The 27,037-nt window shown below is 41.2% G+C and overlaps 1 protein-coding gene across 1 annotated transcript in view; it reads right to left on the minus strand.

Annotated features, from left to right (window-relative positions):
* Positions 1–27,037, minus strand: part of LOC139212825 (polypeptide N-acetylgalactosaminyltransferase 10-like) — a 74,217-nt gene that overhangs the window by 26,606 nt on the left and 20,574 nt on the right. Inside the window, exons 2-4 of the mRNA XM_070843367.1 lie at positions 21,514–21,616; positions 20,100–20,238; positions 14,685–14,851 (exon numbers count right to left, since the gene is read on the minus strand). Of these exons, the coding sequence (XP_070699468.1) occupies positions 14,685–14,851; positions 20,100–20,238; positions 21,514–21,616 (409 nt within the window). The remainder of the gene's footprint in view (positions 1–14,684; positions 14,852–20,099; positions 20,239–21,513; positions 21,617–27,037) is intronic.

Below are 27,037 nucleotides of genomic sequence, written 5' to 3' on the forward strand. Positions count from 1 at the left end.
GGCTGGTTCTTCCATTCAAACCACAAGGAAGATATTGCTTCTGGACAATGTGTCAAATTTCTGTTTAAAATCCTTTGACTGGCCTCAAAATACTGATTCAGAGCTTCTTTCAATTTCATTCATCAAGACTGTCTGGACGAACAGTTGACTCAGTCCTTGGCAAATTGTTCACCACCAACCAAACAAGTCATGAAAAGCGGCAACATGCAGTCTAACATGTCTCTCAGTCAAGTTAGGTCCAGATTCATAACCTTATGATCATCTCATCTGACACAATGGCCGTCTTGGAAGACAAAAATACCAGAAAAGTCAAATTATCTATAGTTATACACAACAGAGAGGTAAAGTACAGAGAGTCAAATGTAAAGTATATCCAAGAATTTGCTCCTTGCCTGCAAACAATAGAGGGTAGCATTACAAAGTATAGCAGAGTAGAAGCAGTTATACTACAGAGGAAAGTAGAGGAAAAGCTGACTTCATAAAGAGAGAGCAGTAAGGGCAACAGAGATGTAGTCACTGTTAGTCACTGTTAACACGGCAGCACTGATGTTGTGTTCACTCTAAATCTCCAAACCTCATCCTGTTGAGCGGCTCTCGTACCGCTGCTGTCGACTGCTGTAAAAATATCCCCGTGGGGATTGTTAGTCCTTGAGAGAGTCATTGTCAGAGTCTGAACGGCGGCCTGCCTGCTCAGACCTGCAAGTTCAAGTTCTCACAGACGCTGTCGTCTAGCTTCTATTACAGGAGGACGAGGAAAAAGAGCTTTTAACAACCTTCCTGACTTGTGATCCCAATTTCTTTCCTTTTAAAATCTGCGTGAATGAATACTATAAACTGAATCTGAACCCTTACAAAGAAGAGTGCTCACGCTGATGTCTGAGTATTATGTTCTTCAGTACTCATGATGACATATTTCAAACCTGTATCATGAAACAAGTGTTAGTTTTAGGAAACCATCCACAACCTTGCCGGCCAATGCTAAGGAACTCGGAAGCAAACAAATATTCATGCAGGTCTGAATTGTGAATCACTTGTTCATTACATGGATTGTTTTTTATATATCCGTGACAGTTTTAATGCTAACAAGTGATCTGAAACTTTAAAACTTTGCTTCAGCTGTACATCAGTGTTTTGAGTCTCAGTAGGAGCCTATCAAACTACCCAATTTTCTGAAAATAAGGAATATAAAATGAATCACTTCTGTGATGTGATGTTTGCATCGACAAGTGTTTCCTTAATTTGATTTTTTTGTTTAAATTAAGTTCGTTGAGAGAGAAAAAGAAAACAGAATCAAATTCCTTGTACGTGTCCTCATGCTTGCTAATAAAGCTGATGCTGATACAAAGTTGCAGCCATCACAGTGGACAATGCTTCACGTAAGGATGTTGCTGCGGAGAAGCTTCACACACACATCGTCAACACAGCAGCACAGAACATCTACACACCCAAGATCACCCATTCAGTATTCAAACAAACGGTCACTCGCTTCTACGCTGTATGAATTATGGCGTAGAATAGCCAGAAAAATGCTTCTGCAGAACATTGTGTCACTGTGAAGATGATCTTTTGGATATGGAATTACTGTGTTTAGCATAAATGTGGCATAAAGAAAGTCAATACAACAACCAAAGACCAGAAAGGCCATAGAGAGGAGGGTTAAGAGGTTTGGTGTGCGGCTCATTTTCATTGTGGCGGTCTTCTTTCTGGAGTTGTGCAGGATCTGCTTCCTGATAAATACACCAGTCACCAGTCCATTTACTTCAAATCTGTACAGTCAGATGATGTACAGATACTTTCTTGTGTTTCCTGATCCACTATTCATCCGTCCTTTAGAGCTGTTTCTTTCAACTTGCTGGACAGCTAAAAATGGCATCTCTGCTCTCGAGGGAAGTCTATTAAAACATAATTACAAGTCTTTTGCTCGAACACCACCCTGTCTCTTGTTGGCCATATCTCTTAACATTGCTCATTTCCTTCCTTTCATTTCTCTGCCTTTTCCAACCCTTCTCTTTTGTGCTTAATGGTTAACTTGCATTTATGATTGTTTTGGTACTAAGATTGGCCCCATTAAGCTGGCAGGATGCCAGTTACTTCAACTATTACAGATGCTAATGATGCTCCTCGGGGAGCAGCTCCACTTCTCAATTTAAACTTCAATGAAACAGAAATAATAATAACCGCTTTATGGAAACAAGACAAAACAAAGAGCATGTCTCGTTCTGTGGAGTCGTGTTTGTCCTTTGTGGAAAAAGAGGGAGAAAATGACTTTAGAGGACTACATTCATTGAAGCACACTGAACTAAAGTTCCGTCTGGGAAGAGGAGGTGGAACATTAAACAACTTTAGACTCTTTAGTCTGTGATATCACATCCAAATATTGTGTGACAAGCATTTATTAAAGACAACTCTCTCAATATGCCTTTCCCTCTCGATCTCTTCCTTTTAGCTAATATGCCTGGACGCTTACAGGTGCTAATGAAGTCAACCTCCCTGGAGAATGGCTCTCATCTCCAAAGTACACTCCAATTAAAAGGGAGGGAAAAAAATAAACACTTGCTAAAACATGATAACGTGCTCCACTGCTTCGCGTTGCCGCTCATGTAAAAACACTGACTTTTACCCCCTGGCCCTAAAAAATACAGCTTTATTAGGAGGAAACTAAATTAACTAAGGAAATTAAACAAGAGCATGGCTAGAGAGGCAGAGAAAGAGTGAAAAGAGAATTGTTCCTGCACCAGTGTTGAAATGTGTCTCTCTGCTGCTTTGAACTCACTCAGTGAGCAGGAAAATAGAAACAGAATGAGTGGGGCAACCTTTTCCAATAGGACATACTGCATGCGTCCATACATAACTATAGCAAGGGCATAAAAAGTCAGTTTCATCACTGAACAAACAACTCTTAAAATGTTATTTATGCTCCGACAACATGCTTGCAAAGAGGGAGAATTTATACAAAAACATATAGAAAGACACAGTTTTAAAAGGATACAATGAACAGAGACACACAACACATCATCTATTGATTATCTTTTGGTTAATTAAGTAATCACATTTCTCCTGAGTCCAGAGTGACATCTTGAAATTCTGACAAACACTGCCTGACCCAAACAGGTTTATATCATTCTGTTACAATTATATAAAACGGAGTGACCCACATTTGAGAAGCTGGGGAAGGTTTTGCATTTATATTTGAAGAATGTGTTCTACAGTTAATCTATTCAGTCCAACAATTAATGAAATAGTAATATCAGCAGTAAAGATGATCAAAAACTGATTACAAGGAGGAAAAAGTTTAAAAGAAGAGCTAATAAAACAAACATGACAGAGAGGTGTCAAGATTAGACAAGCAAGCCACAACCAGTATTTGAGCGTTTACATTTTTAAAGTTGGTGTTGAGGAACACAACAGCCACTTTTTGAATGAATGATCATGTCGTTTACCTGCAGATCAACAACTTAAAAGCAGAGCTGTAAGCTGACATCGTAATGAAGAAGGTTCAACCATTTGTGGCAATCATGCATACCAAAGTAAATGACTGGAACTTGCAACTACAAGACAAACCTTTTGTCTTTGTCAGTGCCACATTAATCCGGTAACAGTTCAAGAAAGGTGAAATCATGTCAAAGATGCCATGAAACAGGAACTTTCCACAAAATAGTGAATCTGTCAGAGAAACCTCATCTTGGAAAAGACATAAATGTATAATCCATCCAATAGAGCCATTACATTAGTAATGAATTTGATCCTCTCTGGGATCAATCTGAATGCATCCTTCATGGCATCCACGCATCACTTTTGAGCAGACGTATGAATCAAATGTGAAAATGAAAACATGAAGCTTTCCTTTCAGAATATTCCATCCATTACATCAAAAACAACCAATAAGATGAATTCAACTCTGGTAAAATCAGGGGTTGGATAAGGTTTCATGATTTTACCAAACATTTATAATTACACATGAGTCAGTGCATTGGGTTCCTGCACAGGTCTGCTGCTGTGATACTTTATGATATTCACCTATAAACTTTTTTGGGAGACAAGGCTGGATGTCCTTCCAAGTCTGTGTGCTCAGCTTTAACACTGCAGGTCCTTTGTTGAGTCGCTGCCACAACGTGTCAGCTGCTATTCAGGACCAGAGGTGGTCTGCTGCAGTGCTGACCAAGATCTCTAATATTCTGCACTACTCTACTTTAGCAGCATCACGTACCTGAGCGCCCACATGTTCAGACATGTAGATGACAGATGGCGAGCTCAAAAATCCGTGGAGAAAGTAGCCCATTAGCTGAGCTAACCTTGAAAGTATCGGGGAGGTTGGGAGGCCGAAGCGAGCCAACACTCCCCTGCAGGGAGAGCGAGGGCTGAACATCCTTCCTGCACAGGCTGCGGAAATTCAATTACAGCCTAATGAAGAGTGAGCTGACCTCCCCTCACCATCACCACTCTCCTCACGCCCCCCGCTCCCACTATACCCTCCCTCCTCTCACCCAGCTGAAGCTCATCATGATCTGTAACTGAGCAAGTTAGCAGGTAGAACTGGTTTCATTGAGACTGGTTGTGTCTCTGTCCTTAGGGGTACCCATCTCTCTGGCTTACTTCTTGTCATAATTACACTGCATTTCTAACATATTGTTCCCTTCCCGTCTTTTCCACTTTCAGTTCTCTCCTTCACCCATCTCTTTTGATTGTTACCGAGGCCTGTGACCTGACTGTTGATGCATGTTATATGTATAGAGTAGGGCTTGGATACGGCTTTAGAATATATCACAACATGGCACATGAGAAATCAAAATGGTCAAATTATATTGAATACAATTGCTATGATTATTATTATTATGACATCTAATAGCAAATGCCTAGTCACACCAGGAAATGACAAAGCAAAAGTCACCCACGTATACTCAGAAAATGGGCGGTGCTAGAAGCTTGGTGATGTAGGGACTACTCCCACAGCTAGTTGGGAAACTACAGTTCACCCTAAAAATGGATTTGTAACATGTGTCCCATGACTGTCTATAAGCCATGCCTCTTTTGTGGAGCCGTTCATATTCAAACACAGAAGAATTACAAGAAGTTAATGGTGCAGCACAGCAAACAAGTGTCCTCTATTTTCTGTTCCCTCAAAAGTCAACACTGTCAAGACAGCTTGCGACTGGTCAACGGCATAATTTCACACATCAAAGTTGAACTGATTTGAACGTGTTATTTAAGCAGATTTACTTCACCTGCGGCTAACTCCACAAGTGAAGTGATCTAATTTATAATATGCCAACTTTCAAACCTACTCGCGGTCAGCATATGATATTCTCAACATTGGTTTTCAGTGGAGTTCTCATATGACCACCCTGTAACAGAAATACGATTATGAATTCCTAGGATTTTATTACCAACGATGACTCAAGGTACATTTACAGGGGCAGTGGATTGATGGATGTATTCAAATGATTGGCAGTATAAGTATATCAAGAGAAAAGGTAATCATCATGACAGCCATTTCGCCAAATTTTAATTTTTCACCCGTCCTGCTGCCAAGAGGCTGGCAAACTATCGCTAACTCAGACTGCAGCGTGTGGAAGATAATCTGGTTAAGGTGCTTTTTGTCTGCCAAGAACTGACGTGCTCCCTTTTAGGCTCCAGACTCTGTACTGGAAACAATATCACCATCACTGCTTTGACATTTGCTCTTGTACTGCTCTTATTATTTATTCTATTCCATCCTTAAGATATCTTTTACATTTCTGTCTATTGCAGGTCACCATCAGAGGTGCCAGAGATCTGTCTTTGTCGACCTTATTCACTCATGTGGGTTGATAAAAGTAATAAATTACTTAATTCCCCTTCAAAGCATCCACTTCGCCTCCCTGTCTTTCCCATTATCCCACGCCCCTCCTCCCCTCTCTGAATGTTGTTTCATGCATCTTGATTGCTCCATTTCTCACTCGACGACTGCATTTATTACTTATGCACATTTATCACCTGCCTCCACACTGAACTGTGCTTTTAATTTTCCTGCCAAAACACGATAACCACCATTAAAAAACATGTCATATCGTCTCACATTGCTAGCTACAAATTGGCAACCAAGTATACAGAACTAATTACATGTTGAAAAAAAAGCTCCAAAAAACAAAAAAAATAATTTAATCCACTCACTAAACACAAAGAGACTCAGTATCTTGTTTAATACCTTATTTCTCCTACGCTAATATTTCTCTCATATTAAAATTTCATGTTCCTGAATGAAATTTTTCCATATCGGTTGTTTTGCAGACAGTTGTCTGATTGATCTAATCAGGCACTGGACAGTGACCGAATAATTGGACAATCAATCTGGAGTCAGTGACAGATTTCCATCGCAGGAGGTGATGTTGCAGTGTGGCTCAGTGGTCCTGCTGAGAGGGATTGTTTCTGTCACAGACACAGTTAACCATGATGGATACATCTGGGCTCACACTGTCCCTGGTTTAATGAAACTCTGCTGAGAATGTCTAAGCCCAATAACATGCCAGAGATGAGATATGAACGGAAAATATGAAGCTGTCCTTTGTCTGAAATTTTTTTTTTTAACCAATCAATTTCTTGATATTTTAGGAATGTTTCACAACACAGCAAAAGCATTAATGATATTCATTTCTAATCCAGCCATATTTTGCCCTGTGTGATAAAAAACAATGAGAGCAATAACCAGTACCTGATGTCTGTGAAGATTCTCAGTCATCCAGGTCATAGTTATTCCTTAGGAGTTGAGCAAAAGTCACCTGGAGTTGTGGACTTTTGCTCAACAAGGAAAACCGATACCTGAGCTGACCGAGCTATCAGTCCAAACACATGTGCAACTGTCCAGAAAATGCAGCAATGTCATTCAGAAAGTCAAACATGGACAAAAACACAGAACGTAGCTCTTTCAGATGCTGTGACAGAATATACAGCTGATCGCTTTACATAATTGACAGAATGGCGGCTTACCAACACGGACTGGACGAACAAACCAACAAAGTAATTAAACTAATAATAAGAGTCAGTAACCAGTCAGTTTAATTTCCTGGAAAACTGTCACATCCTGAAAAAACAATAAGTTTCTAAAGGTGACAACATCCTACAGTAGTATAGACTAAAAATCAGACTGATTTACTAAAACATGAGAGAATTAGCTGCTTATTCACTAATGTTGCCTGTCAGTTGTCTGGTGCTGGACCAGTTGTGTTCATTTGGAGACTTTTGGCTCAAAAGAGCCGTCGCTGCAACTAGAAACAGTCGATTAGAGCAGTAAGAGTGAACCGAAACAGTAAAGTTGTGAGATGTGAAACCAAACCAATGAGCTGAAACATGCTAAACCATTCTACAGATATTAGGGGAACTACAACACTCTGCACGTTGGGTTACATGTAGCAATCTGAATACAAAATGCTGATCAGCTTAGTGTTAAGGAAGTGAAGAGGCTGTTTCATGGTGTATGTAATAATTGAACACACTTACAAATGGTGGATAAGAGAAACTATTCTATAGAACTATGTATTGTTCTCAGTGCTTCTTTCCCAGCTCCCTCCCTCATCAACCAGGTGTACATGGTGTAAGGTACTCCATTTAGTCAATCTCACACTTCCCTGACAGCTCATCTGATGAGATTTTCTTTTATCCAGAAAAGAAGAGTTTCATTCTTGGCCAGAAGTGACATATCTCAGCAATTGAAATCTGCCCTTGTCCTTATTGAAAACCTGATAGGTGCTGCAGCTGCATCCTATTATGTTCTATTGAGGCTTCTGTGGGAGGAAACATTGGTCCCTCTGATTTTTCTGTGATGGATTTCTGCCTTTATGACTGTTGAATGTCAGTGGGAGTAGAAAGACTAAAAGAAACAACACTTGCTCTTTGATTGAGGGGGTGACACTGAAACCTGACATTTACTGTTGCAGTCTTCCATAGAGGAAAGTCAAGGGCAGCAGAGATTAGCAGGTAGAGCAGAACTTAGGTCAGTAACACGACAGCCAACAATCCCTGCAGTCACCGAAGCTGACGGATCAACCAGAGTCAGATTTAGGAGCTTTGTTGACCTGATCCCTGGAAAGGTGGATCTCACACCCATAAATTACACATACCACTGTCCAAGTGAGCCAGGACAGAAAAAGGAGGGAAGTTAAATAGAAAAGAACTTGGGCAGCAACTAATGTCTATTTTCAGAGCCCAACCAATATGGCCAATATCATCAGGCAATTTTAGCTTATCATATATTACATATTGGTATCAGTGTATAAGTTTGGGCGACAAATAAGCAAAACAGAGGTGTGAAAATGACAAACATATGTTTTAGGTATGTTAGGTAAGCAGTGTCCCCATTAAACAGATTGGGTATAGACATGGAATGAGTTTCACTTTAATTCATCGGCATTAAATCCTCGCTTTTGCATTCCTAGCGGCGTGTCGACAGTGGACGGACAAGCACCTGCTAAAGGCTGGCACCCGCCTGAGGTGCTTTTACAGAAGAACCATGTTGTTGTTTATTAGGGTTATTTTAAGTTCGTGAGGAAAAAAAGATGGTGCCATGCACAGGTGAAAATCTTTGAGAGGGGTAGGAAGGTGGATTAGTGTATGTATACGTTTATTTGTAAAATATCACGCTCACAATTCTTTAAAAAGCAACTGTAAGGGATAATCACAAATGTTTGGCCAAGACCATATATATAAGACAGAAGAAAAGACAGGTCAAGAAGAGGAAAAATAGGAGGAAAATATGGGAGTAAGATACAGAGAAATGCCAAAGAAAAACTAAAAGGATCATGAACACAATTCAAACACTAACACGCTTAAAAAGTGAGAAAAGAGAAGCACAAACAAGAAGATACATCAAGAAATGAAACAAGGTAGATGTCAGGATATAGACAGAGGCACTGAAGATAGAAGGTGCCAGGAAAAGACAAAAAGGAAACAGGAAAAGTCAAAGAAGAGATTAGAGACATGAAAAAAAAGAAAGAATGGCAGCAAAATGAGGGAAGGAAAGAGAACAGACATTAAGGAAGAGAGGAAATAATAACAGCAGGTTCCAGTGTTTGCATGTTATCTGTGAGTCAGTGTTCTGCCTGAACGAGCGACAACACAGAGGTGAGCGTGGGCGAGAGGGTGAGGAAGGGCATGAGCATGGAGAGGAAGGAGGGACTGAGATCATTTTACATTAACAAGGTGATATGTATTGGAGAAAAAAAAAAAGATGAATATGGATGAAAATATTGCGAGATGTAATTTCAGTTTTTTGGCACACTCGTGGGTGGAACAGGAAATTATAATAATCACAGGTGAGATTTCCTCCAAACAGTTTGCAAAAGAACAGCTTGTGCAGAAAAGTGTGTGAAGCAACTTCCCTCTAACAGATTAGATGAATTATCAATTACAAATATTGTGCTATTCAGCATTGTAACTTTTAAGGAGCCCTTTGACTTGCTGTCCTGCTATGAGGACATCTGCCAACAACCCTCAACAGTACTTTTTTCCTCTTTTGCCAACGAATCTACATGCACTTAAGTAATCACATTACAGTTGGCTAAGCAGATTTATAAAATCTCATGTAAACAAGGAACCTGATTTTGATAACAGGATTTGGGGATAAGAAAGGTATGATGTCTGCTGGAGAAAGTGGGTTTCTTGGTCATGTACACGCATGACAGAATTTCATATTGCCGTTTTACGTGTCCACATGTGAATGACAAAGACTTGAGAAGGGGAAATATAACTGACACAGCAGTGCAGTGGGAAGCGATCGATGCGAGCATTCAAAACAATTTGATTCAAAGGCTAAACCTGACACTGGATGGCCATTTTAAGTTTGAATGAGTTAGTTTACACTACTGAAGAGTTCATCTCTTTCTAGAACCTGACACATTCACATTGTAAGGACCAATTGTGTATTCTGTCACTAGTGCCAGTCCAAATGCTTATTTTGAAATGCAAAATACATAAAATCAGGCCAGGATCAGACAGAAACCTAATTACAGCGGGAGCATCTGTTGAACAGATGACGATTTAGACGAGACGACCGGAATCTGTAGCTCCTCGGTGGAGTTTCCCCTCATCTCTCCATCCACCATCTCATGGACTGCTATAGCCTATACATTAGCACCAGCGTGCTGTCTCTCTATTTACTCACCATTCGGGTGAGCTTTAGGAACAAACTTTAGATTATGAAAAACCTACAGCTTTGCTGACCTGCTGCCTGTATATTCAGATTATACACAACCAAGTTACCACAGCATGTTAAGCTCTTGTCTGATTCCCAGCACCAGATTTCTCTAAGTAAAGTTGTCTCTGAAGTGTGGGTATATATATTCTAACCACACAACCTTCACTGCTCATCTATTTAATAACTGGGAACAGGGGAAATATTCCACCACTTCCACTGCCAAATAGCAAATAGTGGATAATTAACATTAGCACTATCCATTTTCATTCAATTTATTTTTGACTGCAATGTCACATAGTAGCACAGTTCCTAACTGCCTCTGTGTTCAAGAACATATGGCTCTCGGTAATGTGAAGCTCACACTAACTTTAAATTATAGTTTATACATATATAGGAGTTCAGTTAATGGAATAACGCAACCCACACAAAGCAAATGAGCTCAAACACTTTTCAGCTAAAGACTGAGGAGAGAAGCAGGGTGTGTTTGGAGAGAGCACACAGATGACAGATGAAAGTAGTGCTGCACAGTTAGTCATGTGTAAACAAGTAGGCAGATAAAGATAATAAGAAGGGAAAGGCTGATTAGTTCATATGTATGTAATACAAGCACTGAAACATTATCACGTTTTATCCATTTCATGCTGCTCGAGCTGGAGAGCACCGTCTCAGCTGGTGTGAGGGAGAGGAGGCCAATTTAGTTCAAAGCCTTACGTGAGATATGTATAATAAGCATATGTGCAAGAGTAGCATTACTGCATATTCCTTGCAGAAATAGATTCAGTAACAAATCTGTGGAGATATTAAGATTATCACTGAGTTATATGTCAATTATATTGGGCTGTAAGGAAATATAACCATTACACGTTGCTATTATTGATTTCAAGTGTATGATTTGGGCATGCTGTGACTCCAGCTGAGTTCTGTCAGTGTTAAATTTTACAAGTTCAATGAAAAAGTCTTGTTTCCAAAAAGGGATGCATAACGTCAGTGTTATAAATAATGCAGTCCTCACAGTGGAACACAATTATTATCATTTTATCTAAAATTGTGACGCTCTACCAGGCAGAAAACAAGGCAATCAGAAGGCACAATCAGCTAAAGGCAGATGGACAATTTATGTAGAGTGACCACTGTTCTGCACTGATAACACAACACTGCAATACACCCATGTGGAAGTTTCTTCAGTCCATTCTTACAGTCAAACTACTTCTTCGGAAAACTGAAAAGAGACCAGACTCCTCCTACGGTTGGAACAGGCAGCACGTACTGTAGTCTGCAGAGGGAAAAGCAATAGAGGAGCAGGGCACAGTGGGGAATAAACAAATATCGAGACTCCCAATGAAAGCTATCTGTCCCCCGCTTTGAATCTGATGGTCCTCGACGCACAACGATCCCTAACTGGCAACTTCAGTGCTCCTCACAGCTTACACTCTGCTCCTTTGTTCTTTGTGATTATAGACAAAATGTTTACCTGCAACCACCGCCAACCATGTTGAGCACACTTATAGCGTTATCATGAGAAGGTGAAATAGTGCACAATCCACCAGAGACTTCCGTGAACACAGGTTAGGTCATTAAGGTGTCCTTTGAGTCTAATATGAATAGTTGTATTAATTATAATTTGAAAAGGAGAGAAGAGGTTGTTCCTGAGACACAGCTCTGCAGCGAGGCTATAATTACACGACTCAGAAAACGGGTACTAATTAGCACCTCAGAAAATATAACTACACTGAAAACGCATCTAATCAACTGTTGATCTTCATCATCTAAGCTATGAGGTACTGAAACAAAACAGCATAAATTAATGTAGCAGGCACCCGTGTTACTGCGGGCTAGAAGCTGCCAAGCAGCAGAGGGACTGTTCATCAGCGTCGAGAAAAGTCACTGGGAGGGTTTCTATGGAATGTGAGCGTGTGCCTCACACTTAAACAGCACGAGCTTCATCTTCGTGGTGATGCAACAACCAGTGCTAGAAGCTTCAAGACAGTTTCCCAACCTTGAAATCTGCCTTGTGCCTCCACGCGCTGCTGCGGTGCTCAGCACACGGGTGCAAAGATGAGGAGCATTTTGGTGGAAAAAAATTTGACTTGGCGCTGAGAATCAAATGTGCAAAAATGAAGCAATAACATGCTTAAAATGTAAACTTTTTCAGTTAAACACTCTCTAGTAGATGTGTTTACATTAGCTTAAAAAAAAAGGTTTAATGTGGATAAAGCAGGAGCATCTGTAAGACAGTCGGCATGAATACAGTGATTCTTACAGTATCTGTTATCCATAGCTGATTTAGACTGTTTGTTCATTAGATCAGATATGTAGCCATAACAGGACAGGCATGCTGATAAATCTGCAGGTTCTGATTTGAGAAGTGCCACAGCAGAGTGCAGTAGTGCCGTCACGCACAGCTGACCTGTGTTCTTTATGAAATCATGCTGCTACCAAGTTACCACAAACACCTCTAGGCACATCACACTGTTGGGCTATAACTCAGAGTCTGTTTATATGGGGGACGTCAGATTAGACGAGGATCAGTCATTCTGTGCACAACGGCTTCTTTTCCAACTTTAAAAATTCAGCAGTTCATGTTTTATTCCTCAAAATGTATTTTGAAGCAAACGCTGCTGTGTCACATGGTATCAGAAGATGTGATGCGACTACTTACTATGTGACGGTGGAACAGATACATGTGTCACCAAACTATTCTATTATTTGCTCCTATCAGCAGCGTACTAATCCACATGCATGATCTACCTCAGGCTACAGACCACTGGTGCTGATTCTTCACCTACTGAGTTGCTGTGATTGGCTCGGCTGTGGCACAGTGATGAGACCAATGATGTGACTGCCTGAGAGCGTATATGTTAATCACCACACCCTCCGATCTACATTCCACCGCACCCAGCCTGTATGCACTTACAGGCCGCCCCCCCCAATGTAAAATAGGGCTCCATGTGTCCCTTTGAAGCTGTGACATTGTGCAAACACCAAAACACTCAACAGCTGACAATCACCTGCATATACACCAGCAGAAATGTACCTCCGAATGTCCAACAAATACTTCATAGCCTGTCTGATTTTCTGATTTAATATCTAAAGAATTGGAAAAGTGGACAGGAAATGATGGTTCACACAGTGGCTATGAACCAGGCTTAATGATGAATATCTTGTTCTCTCCTCCACTCAGACCCCGGCGATATTGAACTAGTCCCCCCGATTTATTATGCAAGAGTTCAAAGCTGTACATTGACTCCAGAGTTCAAACTGATTAAGCCGCCTGTGTGAGAACACCAACACACACCAGAAAGAGGATTTTCCCCGCCAACACTCGCAGGGTCACACAGTGCCCTCATCGCCAGCGTCTGTTCAGAAGTTACCGCAGTCTTTAGCTTCAAACACAGTAATATGATTTCCATGTAGCCTGGGAGGAACTTTCAGGCTTTGCATTGAAAGAGAATCCACGGTCTCAGTTCTGTAATCAAAATATTTAAAAAATACAAAAAAAAAAAAAAAAGTCAGAATGTCAGTGAGGAAACACGATGGAGTCTCGTCTTTGGACCAAGACACGGCAACCTGCTAATCACAACGCTCTACAGCTCACTGACAGTGTGTCAGACTCGGTAAACTGTATGAGGAAGAAGCGCCACACTGACCAGCTTCAAACCATCAGCAAGTACACTGACAAAACGTTGCCAGCTTAACTTAACTTGCTCCTGCAACGCGCTGCCTCAGAATAGTGAGACAAGCCTGGACATTCCCGTGTCGGATGCGACATCGCAGGGCTCATCGTGTCATCATGTTAACTTACTGATGATTAACATGTAACATATGACTCTATAATCGCTCTGAAGCATGGCGATGTGAGCACAGTTACCTTGCCAACCACGCCTTGTACGTACTGGTTATTTAGCACTCGAGTCAGCATGGCTACATGCTAATATTTGGCAAGCAATGTTGAATGTTTTAGCATGTTAATACTAAAGTTAGTATGGTGACACACACACACACACACAGACAGACACACACTTAAGAGTAGAGCGGTGAGCTCAGCAATGGTAGTTGCTTTAGGGTCTTGTCAATAAATAACAGTGGGCTGATGGGAAACATTCCTGAAACACAGTGTGTGTGTGTGTGTGTGTGTGTGTGTGTTGGATATTTCTCCCTCTGTCTTCTTATGATGTACAAAAGCAAAAGCATCTTGAGATCACATCTGGGCCTCTGTAGAAGCTGGCTGGTGCTTCTGTTTCTGAACAGCTCATTATTTGTGTAACAGTCACCAACATTTGCAAACAAATGACTCAGTGGTTTGTGTGCGTGTTTGTGTGTGTGTGTGTGTGTGTGCGCGTGTGGGCATGAAAGAAAGAGAGAGACAGAGGAAAATGCCACAGTCGAATGAAAGTCTGTTATCACTAGCAGGCTGGTACTGACTGCCACTGTGCTCGTGTGTCTGTGCGAATGTGTGTGTGTGCGTGCACCGCGGCCCTGCTGAGTTTTCTGATCAGCGCTGCGTATGTGTCCTCGGTACCTTTGTCGCTGAAGTCGTCGACCAGGATGACCTCTGCTATGAGCTGTGGGGGAGAGCGGTTGAGCACGCTGTGAACGGTCCTCAGCAGCGACGACCAGCCCTCGTTATGGAACGGGATGATGATGCTGGTGTTGGGCAGCTTCTCTGCGTACAGCTTCTGTTTACAGCTGCACAAACACGTGGACGCAAATAAAGAAATGGGAGAAAGAGTCAGACCAGAGTGTGTCATCCTGAATAATAACCATATTTTTAGCCACACTAGCGGTGTGACAAATACACATACCGGCTTAGATGGTAAACGCTGCATGCTTAAGATTAGTGCCTTTACGTGGTAAAAGTTAAGCACCATGTCCACAGAAACATGAACGCAGTGTGAACCATTCAAGTGTGTCAATTATGTGTGCTAGAATACTAAACATTCAGAAGCTGTTTACGTGTTCTTACCACGTCTGTTTTACATTCACCAATGTGTGTATCACAGAGTTTCTTCAGTCATGAACTAGTTTAGATTACTTTTTTTATGAGGGCTCTTTATTGGTCTGGTTTTGGCTGTAGGCTACAGTCGTCTCCATAATAATGGTGAGTGAGGCTCATGGGTAGTGCAGTATTTAGCTCCCTTCAAAACATCAAAAAGATGTCTTAGAAAATAAGTTCAAACACTGCCAACATACACATACTGTTTCAGATCATTTAGTGTGTTTCATTGAAAAAAATGCTAACTAACAGTGGGGAATAAAACCAGTGTGCTTTTCTTCAGTGTGCAGTGGTCTCAACCAGCCCGACCTGAACACCGTGTTGCTCTTTTAATAAAATGTAATGAAGCATACCACCTGCCGACTTGCCCTTCCATCCCTGTCTCTTCTCTCTCTCTATCTCTCTCTGAAAAGCCGTGGAGGAATCTGTAGAGACAGTAATTATCTCGGAGTCTCTCAGGCCCATCTAGCTGCCTGAAACTCCCTCTCTCTGTCTCTCTATCATGTCAGGCAGCCGGCGAGCGAGAGCGAGATGAATGAATGAATGCTGTTGGGAGGTCTGGGTCCACTGAGGACTGATGTGGCACCCGACTGTCAGACACACGTCACTCTGCTGTCACTCTGACCGATCAATCGGGCACACCTGCCCCCCCCCCCACCATCCACTGCACCACTAACGCCCCCGTCTGTCCTGTGGGAAGTGTGCGGGTCCTACTGTGGTGGCTTGTTGTCGGCTCCTTGGAGGTCCACAGCGGACCTTACAAGTAATTTCTGTGGTTCCGGTGGGAGGAATTCAGTGTTGGACATAACGACCCTTTTGCCTGTCGAGACTGGTTGGTCTGTTCATGTATGAGTCAAGCGCTGGCGTTAGACTCATAAACAACACATAAAAACTCGGTAATAAGCTGCAAACGTCTGCTGCCCGTGAACCCGAGAATTTAATTCTAAAAGACTATTATTAAAGAGAATAGCAATCCTTGCATGAGACCCATCCAACATTGTCACATCACGAAATTCACAAAGATTATGATTGAAAAAAAGTACAGCTACCATTACCTTAATTACAAGCAGACAGTAGATACAGAGGTTACAATAAGGGTAGTTTTCCTTATAACATCATTTGCGGATGTTAAATCATGCTTATTGACTCACTCATTTTCAGGACATGAGGTATTATCTGCTGCAACAGTGGAACGCTTTGTTGTTGAAATCACGACGACCATCAAATAGTGATGCGCTTGATCCAACATCAAACATAAACTGATCCATATTTCTTTGCAAAGCTCCACATACATCACCTCAAGCGCTAAAATGACCCCATCATTAGTGGCTTGTGGTGGTTTGTGACTAGATATTTCTCGCTTCTGTGCTCCTCCGGATTCTGTTAACATTAACAGTGCTATGCTGAGAGCAAGGACGACAAATGTACAAATAATGTTCAATCACCCTCAAAAGCTTTACGAGAAAACGCTGGTGTCCAGGAGGCAGGGAAATCACTATTCTATTCCGCTTTGGCTCCACAGCTGCATTGCTGCTCCACCACGGAGCTCAAAGCTCTCTGCTCTGCTCCCTTGACAGTTTCGAGAAGGCACAAATTATTTTTGGTCATGTATTCATTTGAAACAATGTGCTGCAGCGAGTGGTTGAGGACGGCTGAATGACTGTATGGAAAATGTGTTTGGTGTCTAATGATTCATAAGGTCACAGGAAGAACAGGGATTTAGAGATATAAGATGGAAAAAAAATGTGTGAGAACATGCAGTGTTGTCCCGAATAGACCTTGAAACATTTAAAACTGCTTTCTACATGAAAGTGACGGTGAGGTCAAAAAAGGGGTCTTGTCAGGTAGAGGGAAAGCGCTGAAGGCTGATCTGTGATGAATCGGGTCAGCAGGTCTGAAGCGGTTTAGCAGACGATATTTATAGTGTTGCGGGTGTGTTTATTTTCAGTATTTCCTCTTTTACTGAGTCAGAGGAGAGCTGGAAGAAACCCAGCAGTCTGTACTGTAAGCAGAGGTCCATATGGCTCATCGTGTCTCAACAGTGACTAACACTTCCATAATGTTGAGCTTAATGTATACCTCCTCCACGCCTCAAGGCAATGCAGTAGTGACTTTGTTTGTCTTTGTCTGTGAGCTAACTCGCTAACATTTGGCATATTACAGTAGCACACTGGGGTGCCGGCATGCTAAAGTTCAGCATCATACCAAGTGCACAATTAGCATGCTGATAATGTTTCATCTATCTATGGTTTATCTATGGTGCTGTGACTTGACCATTTTAGCTTGGATCCAAACTAACTCTTAAAAACACTACAATGACATAATAAGCAAATTAACCAAACAAGGTAGACCAGCAGCTCCAGTTTTCTGTGAATGTATATCTATTTTTAATATGGAATAGTGTCTTGGAACCTGGTCATATAACTAGCTAGCTATTTCTGGTCCATCAATAACAATCTGAGCCTGTCTGTGGCAAAAACAAACAATTTCCGCAGACGTTCTTTGACTGGCGCTGTCGCCCTAAAGTATTACATTAAGCCCTTGAGGCTCGCTCGCCCCCCAAATCCTTTTGTAGCTATTAGTTATTTTCAAGACAAAATATGATAAAAACATGGCCCAGGTTTAAAAATGCTGGAGTTATCCTTTAAGCAAGGCAGCTGAGTCACATCCTTCAATGTGTCCAGGACAGATGGGGTAAAAAAAAAATCCCTACAGCGTGTTGTAGATCTGCCCTGGGGTCTCCTACCTGTTAGACATTCCCTCAAAAGGGAGACACTGAGGAGCTATCCTGTTCAGATGCCCCAACCACTCCAACTAACTCACCTCAACAAGAACAAGCAGTGCCTAAGGCTGACTCCTCAAGCTCATAATCATAGGTGAGGACTGAACTTAAACATCTAGTCTTTACATCTGGTAAATAGAGATCTGAGCCTGAATGTGAAGCTCCCTCCACATTGCAACAAGTACAATCCAGTACAATGTTATTGCCACTGGAACACCGATACAATTATTGGCATTAATCTAAGAAGAAGGCTTACGCTGACGGGAATTTAGCAGTCCCACTGCAGTCAGGATAAAAGCTGCTCCAGTGCAACACAGCACATCTATCATCAGTTCTTCACACCTTGTGCACAGAGGGGATCATCAATGACACTGATAATTGCTGTCAAAAACACAGTTTATAAGTACATAGGTGTGTAATCAGCTTCTGTCAGTGCAAAGCTACATCTCTCCTGTGAATAGACTGGGCAGGTTGATAATTGGAACAATTGTTCCAAACAGTGCTTGCTGTAATGAGTTGGGGCAGATCCAGCATGGAAATATAAAGGTATACACAAAGCTCTAAATAGGATCTGGTTTTAGGGCAGAATTGTCTTATTGGCCGCCGACATCCCTTCACAAACCGGCACAGGAGGAGAGAGGGGGTTCCAATGCAGCTACAGATGGCACACAATTTGGGCTTTACAGATTCATTCATTATTTGCTTTACATCTATCATATCTGATGGTGTTAATGCCAGGAACATAAATGGAAGAGGTGTTAATGCCAGGAACATAAATGGAAGAAGTATAAATGCAGAGTGTTTTAAGGAAAGTCTATCGGCACAGATATAAAAGCACTAACCATTACAAAGGACAGTATGTGGTTTGCCAAATAAGGTGCAATCAGTACCTGTGAAGGATGGTCATGATTATTTAGGCATGAAACACAGCAACGTTGGGTGATTTTTGCCATATACATCTTTTCTTATATCTATACTGTATCTATAATTATATCTACTTTCATTATTTACTGTTCAAGAAGTGTCCTTATTGTTGAGACATAGTTCTTCCAGTGCAAAGGTTTGCCAGCTGTAACATAAAATGCATACAGGCAAGTCATGCCCAAATATCTGCATAACAATCCAAATTCAGAAAACGAAAAAAAAAAAATCACCTCCTTCCCTTAAAAACAGATCTCCCAGGTCAGTGCTGCACTCAAGCTGGTCTCTCGTCCAATAGTCGACCTTATTTTTGGAGAAAAATGACCATCTGCCACAGAGAGCTGGGAGTCTGCAGGCTTTCAATCATACCAAGGAGTGCACCAGGTGATTCATTTTTCCACTCTGGTTGATGAGCTCAGCGCCAATCTGTGAAATAACCTGCTGCAGTCTTTGGCTTGAATGAAAACCTGCAGACTCTTGGCCCTCTGCGGCCCAACCCTGCCCCTATCCAGAGGAAACTGCTTACATCAACACACATGATTTATTTTTTTGTAGAAAAATGGCAGTTTTGCCCGAGGTTACTGGGCATTTTACTGGAAATTTTAAAAGGAAGTATTTTTCATCTGCTCACAGTTGCACAGGCCATAAAAATGACTGATGGGACAGACTGGGATGGAATGAAAATCCCCAACATTTTCCAAATCTGTGTTGTTATTTATAGAGTCATAAAATCTGATGATCTGAAATTTTAATTACAACTCAACTACAGTGATAGAGTCACGGTGGTGAATGAGGTAAAAAAAAAAAATTATCGAGACAGATGTTTTTGTAGATAAACTATTGGCAGTCTATCAATACTTTTATAAATTATTGTCAATCATCACAGCGCATCATGAAATTTGTATTACTAGTTATAACACACTATTGTCAGTATAAAGCAATTATTAGGTCAAGGGTTTCAAGATTTCAAGTTTACCTCACACTAACAAGTAGTCAAGTGTGGTGCAGTGTGGTACAAGTTAGAGCTGTTCGAGCCGTTCGAGCCTTCTTGGTCCAGGTTCAAACATCGACACTTTCACGTATGACTTATCTATAATATGTGCACACATCTTTACAAAGGTTTTATTATTTTTCCTGATATATAATAGACTAGTTTATCTTATTCTCCAGCCACCGTCTCCCTCCCTAGGCAAACACACACACACACACACGTGCCAAAACACACACTGAGGACTCACTTTGGATGGCGGATGTCGGGGAGCGAGCGGTTGAGGGAGATCCGGTCGCTGACGTAAATGTTGAAGCCGTTCTCCCTGTAGGCCTGGTCGACACGGTCAGCATCCGTCAGGGGGAACGGCTTCCCCTGCTCACCGTTACCTGCATCAAGACATGTACCACACCTCAGTGTACAAGTTCCACCACAATGCATTTCCTCTGCAGACACTGGAATTGTACAGCAGGTATGAAAAGTCGGCAAACCTTTCAAACGTTAGCCTACTTTACTTGCATGGAGGCATAAAAAGGGAAGAAAATCAAGCTTCCAACTTTGATTTGGATTATTGGATCAAAATTAAAGCTTAAGCAATCAATTCAGGATAAGTACTAAAAGTAGAGCACCTCAAGGGTGGGAGTGTCCTCAGACAAAACCCGGTTAGGAGCTTTATACTCTTGAGATCCCAGATGGAACAAAACTCCAATCATTTCCTGAATGGACCATCAACACTATAAGCCCTGTCAAAGCTTTCTCATTGTTTGTCTCAAGACTTTTTAATGGAATATAGAGCAAAAAAGAAAATGAGAGCAAACGTTGACATGTAAGCCTGGATTCATTATTAGAACTGTTAAAAGTATTTTAAAATCTACAGAAGGTCAGATTATTTATTTATTCATTTTCAAATATCAAAAACATAACAGAGATATGAAGACAGAACTTAAACATGATTTTTTTTTTTGCCAGTGGAATAGTGACAACATGCATAGCAAGCTAGAAAAACTAAAATGGGAAAAACAAGATATGAATAAATATAAATAACGGAAAAAGAACTAAACACAGTGTCCAGTTGTGGGTTAAGGTTTAAATAGTTGAAAATAGCTAAATAAAACATGTGTTTACTGTCTTCGTCTGTGTAAATCAAAGTTTCTATCAAAATTCAGAGCAAGAAACCCACTGATGAAACATGATGAAATAAAACATGAACTCCAGTGGCTGAACTGCTTGAGACAATAAAGACAGAATCAGGGACCTGTGAGCGCATGGAGAGCAAAAACAACCCTCGTCATTCACAGACACACTGTGCATGTTCCAGAGAGGCACAAATGAAAAGTAGTGAAAAGCAACTTTTAGACTTTAACAGCTCAATTCAGGGATACATCCCATTTCAACTCATTTATGTTTGTATAGATGCAAATTTCCCTGAACAGAAAATAAAACTGTAGCAGATATAAACTATATTTACTGCATTCAAAGCAAATAATTACACCACTGCAGAGCTGGAACACAACAGGACCCCGAGAAGGACCCGGCCACTGTGTGTGAGTGTGAATCTTTTTCCCCACATGTGATTTTTGCATAACTGAACATTATGTACACGATGAATATGTCATGCAACAGAATACTTAAGGAGGAGGGACTATGAGGAGGATTGGACTTACCAGATCGAGAGGAATCTCTTTTGATCGCTTCATAGTCGTGCCAGTCTTTCCTCCGTACGCCATCACGTCCCACCTGAGCCTCCTTCCCCACCCGGTTAACCCCCTGCAGACACACACAAGCGTGGAGGAGGTCATGAATGCTGTCATATACATGGTATCAATCCTTTAAAACAGCCATTGATGCAGGCAAAATAAAGGACCATACGAGTGGTTTGTTGCAGTCAGTCAACTACAAACACAGTTCATCCCAATTCTTTCATTGTACAAAAACACCGTAGATTTTTAGACCGACTCCATGGAGCAATGTGGGTTTAGATTATTTGAGTGTCCTGAGAAATTTAAGTTGCGGATTTTTGAAACATCACCGTCACATTCACCAACTCGTTGCATTTCCCTTCACATTTTATAGTCTTGGATGATCGCATTTCTGTTCACAGTACAAGCAGGGATCATTTTTCTCCAGCATCTGAGAATTTACAGTCAGCTGCGTGGAGAATAACATGTAGTGTATGAAATTAATCTGCAGATGCTCCGGTTCAGAACATAACTGAACTTTTTCTATGGATGTCAGTTTTTGAGACATGGCGAAGGCCAAAATGTGGCCTGCAACAGACCAGGTGTGGCTTTTTTTTTTTAGTCCAGCTGATGGTGGGAAATGCTTTTTGCTCTGTGATGTCAAACTGAAGCAGTTGTTGATGACGCAGCCTCAACCGACTGGTAAATAGCAGTGAGGAGTCACTGACTGTAGAAAACTGTTTTTTATCATTTGTGAGAAACCATAACCCTGAAAGGTCGCTCAGCATACAGGCAGAAATGTGCTAAAAAATATTACTACTGATGCCAGTAGTGTGCCAGATTAGCTGCAGTCAGATAGATAGATACACACACGGCCAAACGCATTATCCCCTCCCTGCTATTGCATCATCACATGACAATAGCCGGATAAAATGTGACCCACTTGTAATTCAGATTTATTATCGCTAGAAAAATTTCAACATTCGGCAAGTTCATTTTCATAGTTTCATCTGTTTCTTATTACCATGATTTCTTTGGATGCCCATCCGAATAATATTCTGGTGAGATCTGTCTGGAAGTGAAATTAAAACAGCAGATTGATTTAAGAGCCAGGATGGTGTATTTCAGCAAGTATGTCCAATGGAGTAAAAAATTTACTTTTTTAGTTTTTGAAAGTGCTGGATGTCATCAACACACGACCTCCCAACGCCAAGTCGTAAAAAAAAAAAGTTTGGCCACCTCATGTGGATCCTCAACTTTTAGGAAACACAGAGAAATGATGAGCAGTGATGTAAAAAAAATAAATAAATACACACTTTGTTATTAATGAGCTCAAATTTGTAAAACCACCGTTGTGCACCATTAAAAACTGTTACACAGTTATACAACAGTAAGTTTTTTTTCTGGCACTCTGTCAGTATCAGTGTCAGAGAAGAGATTTCTCCAGAGCATCAGACTCACACTATCCAACAGCGTTCTGCTGAGAGTTTATCCACAGGAAGCGTGCTCTTCTATTTCATGCTTGACAACCCTGTGAGGAGAATATCAATGCCATGACGCACAACTCCGCGGAGGCCTTATATACACAACCACACACATACAGACAGATACTCTGCAGCTCAGCATACAAAGGCAGAGGCTGTTTCTTTTTCCACTTAGTCATTCTACACACTCAGTGACTTTCAGTGACTCTGCATCGCGCATTGCAGGATCACAGCACAATGGAGAAATAATTAGCTCGATGGGAGGAGGCAATTAGTGAAACGCTTTAAATACAAATGGCACGACTGACTGTGTGAAATACTGTGAATTATTAATCAGACTGCTGGCTTAGAGGAATATGACACTGAATAACAAATTACTATACAGTATATATACACAGAGACTCCTGTTAGGTGTGTGGGTGTCTTGGTGCTCTCGTGCTTCAGTTATAGGCCCCAACGGCGAAGACATGTGTCTGGTTCTCACTTCTTCAAAGGTTGAGACTTGGTTTAAGGGTTAAGGGTTACGTTAGGTTTAGGTAAAGGTCAGGTTCAAGTGTGACACCTACCTGTTCACACAGTAACAAGCACATTTTCATGGAAACCTAAACATTCAGTAGGTGATGCCACACAACACAAGTAACAAATGTCTCCCAGCAGATCATCAGTACACTAACAGAATGATGAAGGCTTAGAAGCTGGAGACCTCTGTGGATTATGTTTTTATGTTTGGTTTTGAACAGATGTAAAGTCTGTTTTAAACCAAAGGCATTGCAGCTAATAGAACTGATTAGAAAATGAGCCTTTAATTACAGATACAATATTACAGAAGATATTCAATCACTAAAATTCATATAACTAAAGAAAAACTAAAGTGATTTCCATGTCTCTTCCTTTATGAGACAGTATCAGACCTGAATACACTCGAGTCTGTTTAAATATGCTAAATTAAATAAGAGCCCATCAATGTGCAGCTGCTGTGGTAGAAATAACAGGAAAAACAGGAGACATTTGAGTCACTGAGTGACAAAATATACATATTAACTCATTCTGATAGCATCCCTTGACCGAAGTAGGCGGCACCGTGATCAATCACATCAGTTTTGAATGATGACATGAATGTGTGCACCAAAGTCTTTTATGTGAACACGCACAGGCCAAAGCAGAAAGCCCGACTTAACAAAGACTGCTGATGACCGACTTCTTGGTTCTGTTATCTCATGTCGCGAGTTTAGGGTTCAGCTTTGTAGTACACCCCTCTGGCTGGCTGTTAATCATCAGGTTCGTGGTTCAATCATTGATCTGCTCCTGATGTGCGTGTGTGAGGAAAAGTTACTTACTGTGAGATGTAAGTTGCTTTAGGGGAAAATGTGCCAAATGAAAGTAATACTTAAAAACTTTCATTTTAGCGCCACCTCGCCACCACACATACATGGCAGAAGACTGCGCTGGTTTAAATATTTTAACAATGATCTGAATATGATCACACTAATGAAAAAATGTCTTGATTCGCTTGATACATCAGTTTCATCATCCCCCAGTTTAGGGGCAGATTTAATTATTCAAAACGCGATGTTGTCATTCTCTTCATATGAAAGCTTTTATATGGACCTCTGCACCGTTTCTGTATGCTCCATCCAGCTGTCTAGGTCAACCTGACACACAGAAATTCTTGAATTTGTTTGAGCCAGCTTGTGCAATGAATGTATAACCTATTATTCCACTCCCTGACTGACCTCTGCTTAGGCACAGAGATGCTGTATATGAGCTTAATATGAAAATCCATTCAGCTCTCCCCACTTCCTCTTCCTTTCTTCTTTTCTCCTTCTCCCCCTTCTCTTCACTTCTCTTCTTCAGCCCCTCTATTACCCCTCTCTTCCTCTTTCTGTCACAGGCAGACACCTTCGGTGTGTCACACAAGGACTTGACAAGCAGCAAGAGTCCATCTGTGCAAAGTTATACTAAAAAGAAGCGAGATTGTGCCGCCCCATTTCCTCCTGATTAAAATTTCAGTGCACGTCGCCATGATATTCCTCTGGGGCTTTTCTTGCTGCTCAACAAGACCTTGAAAAACAAGACAAGGAGAGAGGGAAACTTTTCAGCTAATGTGTGCACATGTTTAGTTTTGTGGAAGCAGAATGTGGGCGGGTGAAAGTAATTGAGACAGACAGAAGAAGAGGATGAGTATGAAAAAGATGGAATAATCTTGAGGAACAGATGGTGGATGTGATCACATGTGATGTGTAATGAAAGTGGGGTAAGACAAGTAAAAGGACTCTGTAGTGGAAAGCCTTAAGTGCACAACACGCTCTCCCTTAACCCTCAACATATTCAACATACAGGGACTACAGAGTCCCTGGGGAGTCCACCAATTAACTACTTTAAGAAACAACCATCATAGCAAAATGTTTACTTATTTCTTCTCAAAGGATTATTAGTTGTGTAAATAACAAATTCTATTTTTGGAAAGCCACGGTTAATTTGCATTTTGTGTAAAATGAAAATTGACTTTAGGACAGGAAATCTGTCTGCTGCATCTGTGTCTGTGTTGAGATAACCTCTGTCCCCTGCTAGTGTGTGATGCGTTACATTAGGACCCATGGCAGATATGAACTCACTGAATACTGTCATCTATTAAAACACAGGTGGAATTGTGCTTTTGACTGGGGTCCCCCAGAACCCCAATACATTGGTGTTTAAATTTTAAAAAAATTAAGTAATCGTGAAGAAACTGAAACTGATAAAGAAAGAAAGAAAAGCACCTGTGAGATAAAAAGTATTCCTCTGGGGTCTTCGGGTGCCCCAGTCGGTAGGATGAGGGCTAATAGCCATTTGGTTTTGCACAATCTTTTGATGTTCTCTGGGTGAAAGACTGTACCAAGAGCTCAAAATAAAACCATCGAGTTCTGCGGTTTGGTTCTTCATTCAACAGGTTGATGGAAATGTCATTAGTCTTGCTAAACTTTTTGCCCTGTAGATGGCACTAAGTGGAAAAAAATCAGGAGGTGAAATAAAGCAGCTCAGAGACGACATCTATGTCTGCGAGGAGGCAAAAAAGTACCCACAGTAGCTATAATATAATATAATCAGCAAACAGAATCAGGAGACGGGATTCTTAGGAAGTGCGAACCTCCGTCAACATTGATCGAGTCAATAATTAACTTGCTGATTCTAGGATACTGACCAGGACCTCGACTGTATCTACATCCTGGTTAGTATCAATATACAAATTGCAATAAACACTCATGGGATACATGTGCCGGATTTTTCTTAATTAACGAAAGTGCAATGGGAAAATATCCAAAAATGCCTACAGTGAGGAATCCTGGTCCAACACACCCAACATGAACTCCTTGTTGCACACACACTCCTCTCGTTCAGCTATATTTTAGTCTTTGCAAGCATATAGATGGACAGTGGACGGGTTGACTGTGCTTTAAGCGTTTCTATGGGATTTTTGTCCATTTTTCAATTAACCCAATCAAGTACGGACAGAAACTAAAAAGGAGGTGAGCGTTTGATTCTTAGAGGATGACGTGCCGGTGTAATCTATCATAAGAATTCCACAAATAACATTTTAATGCGCACGGCGGAATGAAGTAATTGTAATGCAAGACGAACCCACTTCCATCTCAGCCAGCTTAGAAGAACACACACAATCATACCCGACTCACACGTGGCAGCCCAGATGAGGCATTGAAACTGAGCTGAAAATAAGGCCGTACCAAACACAGTCATCTGTTTCTCTGCTGTACGACACAGTAGAGTAACTCCCTTCCTCTACTCTGCTAATCACCATCATCAGAAAGCTGAGGCTCCATGCTGCCACAGACTCATTCCACTCTCGGCACTTTTCCACTATATTAATATTCAAGACGCATCACAAGCACACTGATAGGACATTGGAGTGACATCATGATCCACGCAGGCTGTGTTGTCTTCATCCAACACGCTCTCATTAACTGACAAGCCCCGACAACCCAAGTCTTTTAAGTGGCACAACAAAGCAGAAATGCATCTCGCATCTC

This window comes from Pempheris klunzingeri, chromosome 14 (assembly GCF_042242105.1).
Source record: "Pempheris klunzingeri isolate RE-2024b chromosome 14, fPemKlu1.hap1, whole genome shotgun sequence".
NCBI lineage: Eukaryota > Metazoa > Chordata > Actinopteri > Acropomatiformes > Pempheridae > Pempheris > Pempheris klunzingeri.